Source organism: Rhinoderma darwinii, chromosome 6 (genome assembly GCF_050947455.1).
Source record: "Rhinoderma darwinii isolate aRhiDar2 chromosome 6, aRhiDar2.hap1, whole genome shotgun sequence".
Lineage (NCBI taxonomy): Eukaryota > Metazoa > Chordata > Amphibia > Anura > Rhinodermatidae > Rhinoderma > Rhinoderma darwinii.
In genome coordinates, this window is record NC_134692.1 from 13,971,294 (window position 1) to 13,989,400 (window position 18,107).

At 35.8% G+C, this 18,107-nt stretch overlaps 1 protein-coding gene across 1 annotated transcript in view; it reads right to left on the reverse strand.

The window, feature by feature from the left end:
• The window catches only part of TMEM163 (transmembrane protein 163), a 121,699-nt gene that overhangs the window by 48,216 nt on the left and 55,376 nt on the right, over nucleotides 1-18,107 (reverse strand). The window contains exons 3-4 of the mRNA XM_075829193.1: nucleotides 15,333-15,376; nucleotides 13,090-13,181 (exon numbers count right to left, since the gene is read on the reverse strand). Coding sequence (XP_075685308.1) covers nucleotides 13,090-13,181; nucleotides 15,333-15,376 — 136 coding nt within the window. The remainder of the gene's footprint in view (nucleotides 1-13,089; nucleotides 13,182-15,332; nucleotides 15,377-18,107) is intronic.

Below are 18,107 nucleotides of genomic sequence, written 5' to 3' on the forward strand. Positions count from 1 at the left end.
TAGTCACATGAATAGTAGTCACAGATAGTAGTCACAGATAGTAGTCACAGATAGTAGTCACATAGATAGTAGTCACATGAATAGTAGTCACAGATAGTAGTCACATAGATAGTAGTCACATAGATAGTAGTCACAGATAGTAGTCACATAGATAGTAGTCACATAGATAGTAGTCACATAGATAGTAGTCACATAAATAGTAGTCACATGAATAGTAGTCACATGAATAGTAGTCACATTAATAGTAGTCACATAGATATTAGTCACATAAATAGTAGTCACATGAATAGTAGTCACAGATAGTAGTCACATAGATAGTAGTCACATGAATAGTAGTCACATGAATAGTAGTCACATGAATAGTAGTCACATTAATAGTAGTCACATAGATATTAGTCACATAAATAGTAGTCACATGAATAGTAGTCACAGATAGTAGTCACATGAATAGTAGTCACATAGATATTAGTCACATAAATAGTAGTCACATGAATAGTAGTCACATGAATAGTAGTCACATGAATAGTAGTCACATGAATAGTAGTCACATTAATAGTAGTCACATAGATATTAGTCACATAAATAGTAGTCACATGAATAGTAGTCACAGATAGTAGTCACATGAATAGTAGTCACATAGATATTAGTCACATAAATAGTAGTCACATGAATAGTAGTCACATGAATAGTAGTCACATGAATAGTAGTCACATGAATAGTAGTCACATAGATATTAGTCACATAAATAGTAGTCACATGAATAGTAGTCACAGATAGTAGTCACATAGATAGTAGTCACATAGATAGTAGTCACATGAATAGTAGTCACAGATAGTAGTCACAGATAGTAGTCACATAGATAGTAGTCACATAGATAGTAGTCACATAGATAGTAGTCACATGAATAGTAGTCACAGATAGTAGTCACATAGATAGTAGTCACATAGATAGTAGTCACATGAATAGTAGTCACAGATAGTAGTCACAGATAGTAGTCACAGATAGTAGTCACATAGATAGTAGTCACATAGATAGTAGTCACATAGATAGTAGTCACATGAATAGTAGTCACAGATAGTAGTCACAGATAGTAGTCACATAGATAGTAGTCACATAGATAGTAGTCACATAGATAGTAGTCACATAGATAGTAGTCACATGAATAGTAGTCACAGATAGTAGTCACATAGATAGTAGTCACATAGATAGTAGTCACATAGATAGTAGTCACATGAATAGTAGTCACAGATAGTAGTCACATAGATAGTAGTCACATAGATAGTAGTCACCTTGCTGTCACGTTGGCTGCTGCTATGTAACTTCCTGTATATTCCCATACAAATAATCCAAAGAAGACAAAACTATTCATCTACATGTGGAAAGAGTGTAATATACCGAAAACATTTCCAGACAGAATGTAAAAAAGCCTCATTTAAAATGTTTGTTTTCATTCTCTCCCTGTCACATAATGTATGCGCCGCGCCGCTCGTGTAGTTTACATTCTGAAGGTGCAATTACAATCTGTCCCGGTGTATCCGATGGGAAATCTGTCATAAATTATTCTTCACATGTGTAATTATGGAGTCGCATGACACAAGATTCTGCTTTACATTCAGGAGCGATCATAGCAAGGTGGGGGAATAAAGAAGAGCCGGCGCCCCAGACAAAACTCATGTTCTCCTGAAGTAGGGTGCGCTGTAAACTAATTAAACCGAAAACATGCAAATGAAGTGTCGTTTCAGAGGTCTAATGTTTATTCAATATTGAATTGAAGACCTCAAATAGAACATGTGCATTCTCGGTTTACACTTATACAGATGGATGCCAGATTTCATCAAGATGGAAGCTGCCCCAAAATAATTACGTGAAAATTGGTAAAATAATCAATTAATCACTGGATCAGCGTAATAAAGATTAGTTACAAAAGGTAATTTGTGTGGGTTGTTTGAGATTAGATTTAAAAATAGTATTTTTTTTTCCAGAAACAGCGCCATCTTGTCCATAGGCTGTGTCTGGTATTGCAGCTCAGCCCCTTTCATTTATACAGGGTTGAAAAGCTGTACTACTTTCAAAGACTATTGCACTATTTCAATGGAAAAGATTCACTTAGCAAACTGCATCAGAATGCTGTCCGAAATTGCGCCAAAAAATGCAGTACACGGCGTGCGCCACATTTATGATGTGTTTTTGACAGTTTTGAATAGTGTTAAAAGAAAGGGACGTGTCTAAGAGTGATCATAAAATGACCCAACTTTAGTGATGGCGTGGAACCGTTTTTTAGCACAGTTTATTGGTATACATGTACCCAGCCTGAGATGGCATAATAAAAAGGAAAGTGTCTAACATGCCTACCAATTTGTGCCAAATTATGCCACATGTGCCATTTTGATTAATCTTGCGCAATTTGCGCCATTTTCACTGCCTACTAAATTCATGCAATTTACCAAACTATTGCTATATATTTCCCAATATCTGTAGTCACCGGTAGTACATTTCCAGTATTTTCTACATAAAACTTGTAGAGTTCAATGATAAAACGCTGACTGCCTACAACCGCCACTAGAGGGAGCTTACTGTATACAGTTCCTAATGAGCTCAGTGATAACACAGTATGCAGTGAGCTCTTTAGCACCCCCTGGTGGTAGGTGCAGGCAGCTAGAATAAGACATAGTGCACATTCACTTTAAGGTCATTATGGAACAACACATAGGTAAGGTAAAATGCAGAAAGTCTAAGCCTCGCTCACTGCACTTTCACAAATTTGAACTTCTATATATACAGGAGTGGACAGATTGGGTGAACAGATTGTGTGCGGTGTACGAATTCTCTCTCTATGGGGAAAACAAGCTGAGCCCTGAGAAGATCCTGTCTGTCTGATTTGTGGTGATCAGTCAATTGCCTGGCACCCCGGAGATTACACTGCTCCAAATTTTGCAGGAATATTTATTTAGTAATGATTTCATTTTTTTTAGAATTTGTCTTTACTATTTTTTTAATGTACAAAAATAAGGAATTCTGTCAATGCGGATATTAAACGCTGATATGGACCATGTTGATATGACCTGGGGATCTTCTGTATATAATTATATATGTACAGCTGGTATAAGTTATACATCTTCTTGTATATAGTGATATGGAGCATGCTGGTATAACCTGGGTATCTTCTGTATATAATTATATATGTAGAGCTGGTATAAGTTATACATCTTCTTGTATATAGTGATATGGAGCATGCTGGTATAACCTGGGTATCTTCTGTATATAATTATATATGTACAGCTGGTATGCGTTATACATCTTCCTGTATATAGTGATATGGAGCATGCTGGTATAACCTGTGTATCTTGTGTATATAATTATATATGTACAGCTGCTATAAGTTATACATCTTCTTGTATATAGTGATATGGAGCATGCTGGTATAACCTGGGTATCTCCTGTATATAATTATATATATACAGCTGGTATAAGTTATACATCTTCTTATATATAGTGATATGGAGCATGCTGGTATAACCTGGGCATCTTCTGTATATAATTATATATGTACAGCTGGTATAAGTTATACATCTTCTTGTATATAGTGATATGGGGCATGCTGGTATAACCTGGGGATCTTCTGTATATAATTATATATGTACAGCTGGTATAAGTTATACATCTTCTTATATATAGTGATATGGAGCATGCTGATATAACCTAGGTATCTTCTGTATATAATTATATATGTACAGCTGGTATAAGTTATACATCTTCTTGTATATAGTGATATGGACAATGCTGGTATAACCTGGGGATCTTCTGTATATAATTATATATGTACAGCTGTATAAGTTATACATCTTCTTGTATATAGTGATATGGACAAATCTGGTATAACCTGGGTATCTTCTGTATATAATTATATATGTACAGCTGGTATAAGTTATACATCTTCTTGTATATAGTGATATGGAGCATGCTGGTATAACCTGGGTATCTTCTGTATATAATTATATATGTACAGCTGGTATAATTTATACATCTTCTTGTATGTAGTGATATGGAGCATGCTGGTATAACCTGGGTATCTTCTGTGTATATAATTATATATGTACAGCTGCTATAAGTTATACATCTTCTTGTATATATTGATATGGAGCATGCTGACATAACCTGGGTATCTCCTGTATATAATTATATCTGTACAGCTGGTATAAGTTATACATCTTCTTGTATATAGTGATATGGAGCATGCTGGTATAACCTGGGTATCTTCCGTATATAATTATATATGTACAGCTGGTATAAGTTATACATCTTCTTGTATATAGTGATATAGAGCATGCTGGTATAACCTGGGTATCTTCTGTATATAATGATATATGTACAGCTGGTATAAGTTATACATCTTCTTGTATATAGTGATATGGAGCACGCTGGTATAACCGGGGTATCTTCTGTATATAATTATATATGTACAGCTGGTATAAGTTATACATCTTCTTGTATATAGTGATATGGAGCATGCTGGTATAACCGGGGTATCTTCTGTATATAATTATATATGTACAGCTGTATAAGTTATACATCTTCTTATATATAGTGATATGGAGCATGCTGGTATAACCTGGGTATCTTCTGTATATAATTATATATGTACAGCTGGTATAAGTTATACATCTTCTTGTATATAGTGATATGGAGCATGCTGGTATAACCTGGGTATATTCTGTATATAATTATATATGTACAGCTGGTATAAGTTATACATCTTCCTGTATATAGTGATATGGAGCATGCTGGTATAACCTGGGTATCTTCTGTATATAATTATATATGTACAGCTGTATAAGTTATACATCTTCTTGTATATAGTGATATGGAGCAGGCTGGTATAACCTGGGTATCCTCTGAATATAATTATATATGTACGGTTGGTATCAGTTATATATCTTCTTGTCTATAGTGATATGGAGCATGCCGGTATAACCTGGGTATCCTCTGTATATAATTATATGTGTACGGCTGGTATCAGTTATAACTCTTCTTGTCTATAATGATATGGAGCATGCTGGTATAACCTGGGTATCTTATGTATATAATTATATATGTACAGCTAGTATAAGTTATACATCTTCTTGTATATAGTGATATGGAAAATGCTGGTATAACCTGGGGATCTTCTGTATATAATTATATATGTACAGCTGCTATAAGTTATACATCTTCTTGTATATAGTGATATGGAGCATGCTGGTATAGCCTGGGTATCTTCTGTATATAATTATATATGTACAGCTGGTATAAGTTATACATCTTCTTGTCTATAGTGATATGGCGCATGCTGGTATAACCTGGGTATCTTCTGTATATAATTATATATGTACAGCTGGTATAAGATATACATCTTCTTGTATATAGTGATGTGGAGCATGCTGGTATAACTTGGGTATCTTCTGTATATAATTATATATGTACCGCTGGTATAAGTTCTACATCTTCTTGTATATAGTGATATGGAGCATGCTGGTATAACCTGGGTATATTCTGTATATAATTATATATGTACAGCTGGTATAAGTTATACATCTTCTTGTATATAGTAATATGGAGCATGCTGGTATAACCTGGGTATCTTCTGTATATAATTATATATGTACATCTAGTAAAAGTTATACATCTTCTTGTAGATAGTGATATAGAGCATGCTGGTATAACCTGGGTATATTCTGTATATAATTATATATGTATAGCTGGTATAAGTTATACATCTTCTTGTATATAGTGATATGGAGCATGCTGGTATAACCTGGGTATATTCTGTATATAATTATATATGTACAGCTGGTATAAGTTATACATCTTCTTGTATATAGTAATATGGCGCATGCTGGTATAACCTGGGCATCTTCTGTATATAATTATATATGTACATCTAGTAAAAGTTATACATCTTCTTGTAAATAGTGATATGGAGCATGCTGGTATAACCTGGGTATATTCTGTATATAATTATATATGTATAGCTGGCATAAGTTATACATCTTCTTGTATATAGTGATATGGAGCATGCTGGTATAACCTGGGTATCCTCTGAATATAATTATATATGTACGGCTGGTATCAGTTATACATCTTCTTGTCTATAGTGATATGGAGCATGCTGGTATAACCTGGGTATCCTCTGTATATAATTATATATGTACCGCTGGTATCAGTTATACATCTTCTTGTCTATAGTGATATGGAGCATGCTGCTATAACCTGGGTATCTTCTGTATATAATTATATATGTACCGCTGGTATAAGTTATATATCTTCTTGTATATAGTAATATGGAGCATGCTGGTATAACCTGGGTATCTTCTGTATATAATTATATATGTACAGCTGGTATAAGTTATACATCTTCTTGTATATAGTGATATGGAGCATGCTGGTATTACCTGGGTATCTTCTGTATATAATTATATATGTACAGCTGGTATTAGTTATACATCTTCTTGTAAATAGTGATATGGACAATGCTGGTATAACCTGGGTATCTTCTGTATATAATTATATATGTACAGCTGGTATAAGATATACATCTTCTTGTATATAGTGATGTGAAGCATGCTGGTATAACCTGGGTATCTTCTGTATATAATTATATATGTACAGCTGGTATAAGTTATACATCTTCTTGTCTATAGTGATATGGAGCATGCTGGTATAACCGGGGTATATTCTGTATATGATTATATATGTACAGCTGGTATAAGTTATACATCTTCTTGTATATAGTGATATGGAGCATGCTGGTATAACCTGGGTATCTTCTGTATATAATTATATATGTACAGCTGGTATATGTTCTACATCTTCTTGTATATAGTGATATGGAGCATGCTGGTATAACCTGGGTATCTGCTGTATATAATTATATATGTACAGCTGGTATAAGTTATACATCTTCTTGTATATAGTGATATGGAGCATGCTGGTATAACCTGGGTATCTTCTGTATATAATTATATATGTACAGCTGCTATAAGTTATACATCTTCTTGTATATAGTGATATGGAGCATGCTGGTATAACCTGGGTATCTTCTGTATATAATTATGTATGTACAGCTGGTATATGTTCTACAGCTTCTTGTATATAGTGATATGGAGCATGCTGGTATAACCTGTGTATCTTCTGTATATAATTATATATGTACAGCTGGTATAAGTTATACATTTTCTTGTATATAGTGATATGGAGCATGCTGGTATAACCTGGGTATCTTCTGTATATAATTATATATGTACAGCTGGTATAAGTTATACATCTTCTTGTATATAGTGATATGGAGCATGCTGGTATGACCTGGGTATCTTCTGTATATAATTATGTATGTACAGCTGGTATATGTTCTACATCTTCTTGTATATAGTGATATGGAGCATGCTGGTATAACCTGGGTATCTTCTGTATATAATTATATATGTACGTCTGGTATAAGTTATACATCTTCTTGTATATAGTGATATGGAGCATGCTAGTATAACCTGGGTATCTTCTGTATATAATTATATATGTACAGCGGGTATATGTTCTACATCTTCTTGTATATAGTGATATGGAGCATGCTGGTATAACCTGGGTATCTTCTGTATATAATTATATATGTACATCTGGTATAAGTTATATATCTTCTTGTATATAGTGATATGGAGCATGCTAGTATAACCTGGGTATCTTCTGTATATAATTATATATGTACAGCTGGTATAAGTTATACATCTTCTTGTCTATAGTGATATTGAGCATGCTGGTATAACCGGGGTATATTCTGCATATGATTATATATGTACAGCTGGTGTATGTTATACATCTTCTTGTATATAGTGATATGGAGCATGCTGGTATAATCTGGGTATCTTCTGTATATAATTATATATGTACAGCTGGTATAAGTTATACATCTGCTTGTATATAGTGAAATGGAGCAGGCTGGTATAACCTGGGTATCTTCTGTATATAATTATATATGTACAGATGGTATCAGTTATACATCTTCCTGTATATAGTGATATGGAGCATGCTGGTATGACCTGGAGATCTTCTGTATATAATTATATATGTACGTCTGGTATAAGTTATACATCTTCTTGTATATAGTAATATGGAACATGCTGGTATGACCTGGAGATCTTCTGTATATAATTATGTATGTACAGCTGGTATATGTTCTACATCTTCTTGTATATAGTGATATGGAGCATGCTGGTATAACCTGGGTATCTTCTGTATATAATATATATGTACAGCTGGTATAAGTTATACATTTTCTTTTATATAGTGATATGGAGCATGCTGGTATAACCTGGGTATCCTCTGTATATAATTATATATGTACAGCTGGTATAAGTTATACATCTTCTTGTATATAGTGATATGAAGCATGCTGGTATAACCTGGGCATCTTCTGTATATAATTATATATGTACAGCTGGTATAAGTTATACATCTTCTTGTATATAGTGATATGGAGCATGCTAGTATAACCTGGGTATCTTCTGTATATAATTATATATGTACAGCTGGTATAAGTTATACATCTTCTTGTATATAGTGATATGGAGCATGCTGGTATAACCTAGGTATCTTCTGTATATAATTATATATGTACAGCTGGTATAAGTTATACATTTTCTTGTATATAGTGATATGGAGCATGCTGGTATGACCTGGAGATCTTCTGTATATAATTATGTATGTACAGCTGGTATAAGTTATACATCTTCCTGTATATAGTGATATGGAGCATGCTGGTATAACCTGGGTATCTTCTGTATATAATTATATATGTACAGCTGGTATAAGTTATACATCTACTTGTATATAGTGATATGGAGCATGCTGGTATAACCTGGGTATCTTCAGTATATAATTATATATGTACAGCTGGTATAAGTTATACATCTTCTTGTATATAGTGATATAGAGCATGCTCGTATAACCTGGGTATCTCCTGTATATAATTATATATGTACAGCTGGTATAAGTTATACATCTTCTTGTATATAGTGATATGGAGCATGCTGGTATAACCTGGGCATCTTCTATATATAATTATATATGTACAGCTGGTATAAGTTATACATCTTCTTGTATATAGTGATATGGAGCATGTTGGTATAGCCTGGGTATCTTCTGTATATTATTATATATGTACAGCTGGTATAAGTTATACATCTTCTTGTATATAGTGCTATGGAGCATGCTGGTATAACCTGGGTATCTTCTGTATATAATTATATATGTACAGCTGGTATAAGTTATACATCTTCTTGTATATAGTGATATGGAGCATGCTGGTATAACCTGGGTATCCTCTGTATATAATTATATATGTACAGCTGGTATAAGTTATACATCTTCTTGTATATAGTGATATGAAGCATGCTGGTATAACCTGGGTATCTCCTGTATATAATTATATATGTACAGCTGGTATAAGTTATACATCTTCTTGTATATAGTGATATGGAGCATGCTGGTATAACCTGGGCATCTTCTATATATAATTATATATGTACAGCTGGTATAAGTTATACATCTTCTTGTATATAGTGATATGGAGCATGTTGGTATAGCCTGGGTATCTTCTGTATATAATTATATATGTACAGCTGGTATAAGTTATACATCTTCTTGTATATAGTGCTATGGAGCATGCTGGTATAACCTGAGTATCTTCTGTATATAATTATATATGTACAGCTGGTATAAGTTATACATCTTCTTGTATATAGTGATATGGAGCATGCTGGTATAACCTGGGCATCTTCTATATATAATTATATATGTACAGCTGGTATAAGTTATACATCTTCTTGTATATAGTGATATGGAGAATGTTGGTATAGCCTGGGTATCTTCTGTATATAATTATATATGTACAGCTGGTATAAGTTATACATCTTCTTGTATATAGTGATATGGACAATGCTGGTATAACCTGGGTATCTTCTGTATATAATTATATATGTACAGCTGGTATAAGTTATACATGTTCTTGTATATAGCGATATGGAGCATGCTGGTATAACCTGGGTATCTTCTGTATATAATTATGTATGTACAGCTGGTATAAGTTATACATCTTCTTGTCTATAGTGATATGGAGCATGCTGGTATAACCTGGGTATCTTCTGTATATAATTATATATGTTACTGCTGGTATAAGTTATACATCTTCTTGTATATAGTGATATGGAGCATGCTGGTATAACCTGGGTATCTTCTGTATATAATTATATATGTACCGCTGGTATAAGTTATACATCTTCTTGTATATAGTGATATGGAGCATGCTGGTATAACCTGGGTATCTTCTGTATATAATTATATATGTTACTGCTGGTATAAGTTATACATCTTCTTGTATATAGTGATATGGAGCATGCTGGTATAAACTGGGTATCTTCTGTATATAATTATATATGTGCAGCTGGTATAAGTTATACATCTTCTTGTATATAGTGATATGGAGCATGCTGGTATAACCTGGGTATCTTCTGTATATAATTATATATGTACAGCTGGTATAAGTTATACATCTTCTTGTATATAGTGATATGGAGCATGCTGGTATAAACTGGGTATCTTCTGTATATAATTATATATGTGCAGCTGGTATAAGTTATACATCTTATTGTATATAGTGATATGGAGCATGCTAGTATAACCTGGGTATCTTCTGTATATAATTATATATGTACAGCTGGTATAAGTGATACATCTTCTTGTATATAGTGATATGGAGCAGGCTGGTATAAACTGGGTATCTTCTGTATATAATTATGTATGTACAGCTGGTATAAGTTATACATCTTATAGTATATAGTGATATGGAGCATGCTGGTATAACCTGCGTATCTTCTGTATATAATTATATATGTACAGCTGGTATAAGTTATACATCTTCCTGTATATAGTGATATGGAGCATGCTAGTATAACCTGGAGATCTTCTGTGTATAATTATGTATGTACAGCTGGTATAAGTTATACATCTTCTTGTATATAGTGATATGGAGCATGCTGACATAACCTGGGTATCTTCTATATATAATTATATATGTACAGCTGGTATAAGTTGTACATCTTCTTGTATGTAGTGATATGGAGAATGCTGGTATAACCTGGGTATCTTCTGTATATAATTATGTATGTACAGCTGGTATAAGTTATATATCTTATAGTATATAGTGATATGGAGCATGCTGGTATAACCTGCGTATCTTCTGTATATAATTATATATGTACAGCTGGTATAAGTTATACATCTTCCTGTATATAGTGATATGGAGCATGCTGGTATAACCTGGGTATCTTCTGTATATAATTATATATGTACAGCTGGTATAAGTTATACATCTTCCTGTATATAGTGATATGGAGCATGCTGGTATAACCTGGGTATCTTCTGTATATAATTATATATGTACAGCTGGTATAAGTTATACATCTTCCTGTATATAGTGATATGGAGCATGCTGGTATAACCTGGGTATCTTCTGTATATAATTATGTATGCACAGCTGGTATAAGCCTTTCATAATTGCTAGGTTCTTAAAACCAAGATGCTCCAAACTCTAAGCACCCTCCAGATAATGAAGATCTGCTAGATTGTCCCATATGTGGACAGCAGTGTATTAGAAATCGTATATTTTATATTAAGGATGAGAACACTTGATCTGGCCACAAGATTTCCAGAAGTTTGTAGGAAGACCTGACAGTGCTTAGTCTCGTTAGCAAATATAACACTTTCCTTAGCAACCGAAGGCGACTCATTAGACATTCGTTAGAATCCGCGGTCTGTTCATTATCGCAAGTAACTGACGTGCTCACATTAGCAGTAAAATAATGAGGAGAACAGATCCATCTCACGGTGAATATCATTATTCTCAGGTTATTCTCTGCCGGTCTCCAAACACTGAATCACTAATTAAAATGTATATGGAGCTTCAATGTATAACACAGAACATGTCGGCTGCGAATATGATGATATATAAAAGCAGCCTCATATGTAGAAAATACACAAAAAAATCCTCCTCTCATCCCCTCCTCTCTTTTGATCCCAAACTGTCTTATGTTGCAATCAAAACTGTGACAGATATCCTTTTATCTGTGTCCCAAGTGATCAGCCACCCCTCCCCCTCTTTTTCTGAAACCTCAGATCAGACCTGTGTGTGCCTTTAAGGCAACTGGCTGCAGCAGGAGCCCCCCACCGCTATGTATGCATTCGGAGGCCAAACCCACTCAGACTGGCCACACATTTCACATAGCTGTCGACCGAATGATCACTTGGCGTACAGCTATTTATCCCAACTCCCCCATACACCTCTACGCTTAGCTCGACTGAGCGTGTATGCGTTCTCAATAGGGAGAAGGAAGAAATCCGCTGCCAGACTCCTCTGGCAGAGACTTATCTCCTTGCAAACAAAAGGATCGGGCATGTTGGAATCCAATAATTCCGACCCTTCGCTCCTCCAACATCTGCCCTTGGAGGAGAGTCGGGACACCATCATACACACTGGATATTTGGCCGGTCCCGCTGAAATCGGTGGGTACGGCCGACATACACCTAATGGGTATGGCACCCTTAAGTCCTGCCCTCACAGTCATCTGTCAGATAAAAATGGGAGAGATCTTAAGGAAATTAAGACCGATGATCTCTGCAATATTTCTATAGCGGGTGCAGAAGTGGTAGTCACACCCGGGGCCTTGTGTCTAATTGTTGGTGGTAAAGGATTCACCACTAATATCATGTGTATGTGGAAAGTCAGATTGTCCCCTAACATCTCCCGTAGAAGCCATGCTTATGGGAGAGGTGGGGAAGACTCGTCATGTTGTCCTCAGAATCTCTCAGTAGTGCAGCCTCAGGCTTTAGGCCTGTAACTTCAAGGGGTCATATCTCAGCCTAAAAGTAAGATATTAAAAAACGGTTTTCACATTAGTAATGTACTCTAAAGGGTGTGTCTGCTGGTGGGCGCCCTTTAAGAAACGGTAAAATCCGCACATTACAAACATTATTTATTGCAAAATTGTATTATATCAATGTACTTACAAGTATTCCCTGTGCGCTGAGTGTACGGCAGCTGCGTTGCTGTAACGCCATAAGACGATCACTGAGGATAAGACATCCAGAATGGCATCAAACTGAAAAATAGAGCAGGACAGAGAATAACTTTAACAGATCACAAAAAGTATTCAACAATATGTTCATTAACCTATAATAATTAATTTGAACTAGGACCTTAGTGCCCAAATAGGCAAATCATAGCAATCACTGGGTGACAACTCTGTCCAAATGAGTTACGTGATGAGACGTGTATATAAAGGCATGACTGTCAGACATTATTAAAAATTCATACTGTTTAGGTTACAGGCTGTTCCTGGAGCAATTACTGAGAAAATAACTCACATAGACATGCCAGCCGAATATAATATAATATGGTAGGAATCAGCAGGTAATACTGTGGAATAAGATCTTAAAGTGAAACCCCATCTTTGATCATCGGTGGCTACATAGTAAAGGTAAAATCTAAAAAATATATATTTCTATCTATTCTGTATATATAAAAAAAAAACAACTGTTATCTGGAAACCATCAAGAAGCTGCTGTTCACAGATCTTTTTTTATTATGAGGTTTTTCTTTACCACTTTGAGTGAACAAAGTCTTGTGGAGAATGGGCTGGGTTTCTGCTTGGTTTATTAACATCTTAAGATGTTCATTGGTACATTGATGACTAATGCAAGTATTACCTATTCGTCCAGTATGTAGATAAGACTATTGGATGCTCCTGTGTTACTCAGGTATTCATGAGAACTGTATCAAATGTGTTTCAAGTACACAAGCTATAATTAGAAGAAATATAATTCCATAATAAGTAAACTAAAGCTAACCTGCTTGTTGACGGTTTCCAGGTAGCATTGTAATTTGATCTTTGCATGCTATATATTGTAAAAACAAGTTCTTCTTGGACTATCATTATATGTTGCACGTTCTCCCCATGTCAACATGTTGTGCTCCATGTTCTCCTTGCTGGATCCATGAAGCAACAAATTCATAGCAGCCATTATTAGCAGTAACAGGGCCGTCCTTTAGTCACATAGTCACCCAGTCTTCCCCTGCTCTCTCTCCTCCCCCTAATCTCCCTGTGGCTCCTCCCATTAGGTTTTACACTGAATTTAATTCCGTGCCTAATCTATGGCAGTTTGGGAGTGAAAAACTAAAAAAATAAGATAATAATCGTCCTGAGGGACATCTCCCCATTTAGTCTATAGTAATACATGAAGATTTGCTCTAAATTATATCTCTCTAAATATAAGAATAGAAGAAATAACATTTTTACGAATTCTCCATAACAAAAGAAGACAATTAGAGATTTCAGATTATACAAACAAGCGCGGATATTTTTGGAACAGGTCTATTGTGGTAGCGAAACCAACAATCATAATTTCTTTGTAGGCCTGGTGACTATTGTACTTGGCTGATGCCCAAACCACATTGTAAATTACTCGAGGGATTATTTATTAACTGCAGAATCAGAGCCAAAGTTATGAATATTTTAAGAGGAATTTTAAAAATCCACGTGTCTCATTTCAGATTCTTGGAAATACAGTAGAGTAGCTTTGCAATGGCTGTGGTATCAATCGTCACCAACACTGTCTAATCTAATGTGCCTGTAAAGATATATCTTATTAAAGGGTATGTAGACTTTTGAAACCATTTTTTTTCCAGTAATGTATCAACAATAGAAAATGAAGCAACTTTGCAAATAGTCTTGATTAAAAATGTTCTACAGTTTTGTGTATATAGGTTATATACAAACCTATGTGTCTCCATGGTAACAGACTACAAACAAACCCTGTGTAGTCTGATTCTGCAGTTATCTGTAGTCAGATAGTAGATTAGCAAAAAGAGGAGGCAGATGGAAGAAAGTAACTCATGACTGCAGGATCTGACTATACACAGGGTATATTTGTAGTCTGTAACCAAGAAGACACGTAGGTCTCCGTATGAGCTGTATACACAAAACGGAAGAATATTTTTTAGCAAGACTTTTAAGCGCGGAACCATTCCATGCGTCACTGGGGTCCTTCTTTCATCCAGTGCTACATCATCTGACCATGGCAGCCAATCTCTAGCCACACGGGTTATGTCACCATGGATAGCAAAGCACCCGCCGTGCTCACGTGATCGGACGTGGCTTTGGATGACATCATTGCTCAACAATGACAACAGGAAGCAGCAGGGGACCCCACATGGCAAATTTTAAAGGTAAATATATAAGAAAACTACTTACTGCAAATCCAAATGATGACGCACTGTACCTCATCACAGAGACAGCTGGAAAGAGAGGGGGCACTGAATTAGTATACATATATACACACTACATAATACTGGTAATATACACTGCTGATACTGATGATATACATGATTATAATACTAATAATACAATTAGTTTCATTGTCTATATCGATGACCTTCAAACGGTTGCTCTACAGCTCTTGTGAAACTACTACTCCCAGCATGTTCTGATTGCTGGACACAGAGCCACAAGTTGGAGACCACTCATTTATAGTAAGATAATAGGATATCTCTTTTATAAACTATTACAATATGTGTGTGACACCCATGGCCGCGGACCGTCTGGATTACTCACCCGCCCCCCCCCCACTGACGGCCGTAGCCATGGATCAGTGAGCGCTGGCCCGCATCTCCTCCTCAGGAGACACCAGTGCTCACTTCCGCTGCACTCTGCTGTGTCCCATAGGGTTTGAATAGTATGTCAAATTAGCCCATGATCACCCTGGACTATAAGAAGGGCCCTGCCCCTTCCTTCATTGCCTGAGCGTTGTTGTGTTTATCCGTGTTAATCTTTCCAAATGGTCCCTTATTGTTTTCCAGTTCCAAGTGTTCCGGTACCTGCTACCTGTCTCCTTTGCTACTTGGTTCCTGTGCCATAGAGAGTTGGAGTCGTGTTGTGTGCCGTATACTACGCCTGCTGTGTTACACCACACCTAGTGTCTGCCTGCTGCCAAGGTCCCATCCGAGCCTACCACCGCTACTGTCTGAATTACCACAGGTACCCTTATTCAAACTATAGACATTGACTTGGTATCCTGTTGGCCAGCTGCTATCCCGCTACGGCGGTACGGCCCAGTGGGTTGGTTTCAAACCCAAGAAGACTGGAGGAAGTTATCACCGCCAATGGGGCTTCACAACTAAGTCCTGAGTAAAGGGGCTGAATAATTATGTCAATGTAACATTCTGTTTTCACTTTGTCATTATGGGGTATTGAGTGCTGAATGATGGGGGAAAACGTATTTTAATTTTTTTAATTTAGCACAAAGCCTCAACATAACAAAATGTGGAACAAACGTGAAAAAAATAAAAGGGTCTGAAGACTTTCCAGATTACAATATATATATATATATATATATATATATATATATATATATATATATATATATATATAATAAATGTGTATCAGTGTGCAACTTTGTAATTACATTTTATTAAAAATAATTTTTACTTTTTGAGATACAGCTGCTTTGTATCCTGTATACAGAGCAGCTGTATCTTGCGCTGAATCCTTTATCCTGTATTAAGTCAGCGGGACTGACGGGTTCAGTGACGCGGGTCCTGTGTGTCTCTAACATGCTTACATGTTGGACCCGCTGACACTGGACCCGTCAGTCCCGCTGACCTGACACATTCAGGTCTCAGCGCAAGATACAGCTGCTCTGTATACAGGATACAAAGCAGCTGTATCTCTAAAAGTAAAAATAAAAAAGTTACTGGCAACCAGCAGCTGGGTTAATATATGCTACCAGGAATAGTTTTTATATATACTGCATGACACCACTCAATATACACAGGAGCGAGGAGATCGAGTGGTGTCATGCTCTGCCAGCGGCAATTGTCACTAGATAGCCACCCAAACCCATTGAGGAGCTGCCTAGCAATAATAGCTCTACTCAGATCTTAAATACTCTCTTTAAGATCTAAGAACTTAACTGTACTGACAGGAAATAATACAGGTTAGTAACATAAAGTTTGCATATTGCACATTAGATTAAAGTGTGTGTATGCCTTTAAATATCTTCTCTTTAGTGGAGTCCAAGGACTGGATATTGAAGTACATGGCAATAGTTGTAATAACTTATTGAAGGAGGGACACAGAAGAAATAAACGGACAATTGGTTCATATGTCTTAATGTACTCATCATCCATCCAAGGATATTGCGCGATTGTTGTTTCTTTTGCCTTAAAACCTATATTAGTTTCTAATTTCAGCCTCACTAGTCTTCACAGCAGACAGAAAAGTGAATGCCATAGTCAGGAGTGCATGCCTGTTGTGCTGACACCTGGAGGCCAATATGTAAACTGCAATATATCAGAATTGAATTCTATATGCATGCAAAACGTAAAACATTTTTTATAAATCTGATGAGCGATTACATGACCTATTATGATTGCTAGCTTAATATAACATTATATTTATTATAGCCATGTAGTTCTTAATTCTAATAGTCTGAACAGTAAATGACAACATGATGGGAACCAGTGAATTATAAACTATGGGTAGAGAAGTCACGCTTATCTCTATGTGACAGGAACATTTGCAGAAACCGGTGTTCCATTGAGCATGAACTGTGACATTAATAACAAGATTTCATGGCAATCATGAGCTGGCACTGAGCTTACATGACTTCTCATAATGTGCTGCTTCTAGAGGTGGATTTACCATATCATCTGTATTTTCCAGTATTAATGCCATTCATCAACCACTAACCATCACTGACAGAAGAAGGGAACGGAAATCTCTTGCTCAGATTTAACTTAATAGGGTTCACTAAGATATAACTAAAATGTATTGCCTCGAGTACAGTACAGGGAAACCCTTTATAATTCAATTTATGGTTTAAGTTGGTCCCTAGTAGCCGATCTTTGGTACTACAGTTATTTGCCAGCTGGATGTCTAAAAATAAATTTAGAAATATTGCAGTTTTCCTTTTGGCCCCTAGATGTCAGCACAATGCTCCAGACAGGGACATTTCACTTTCATACCTGC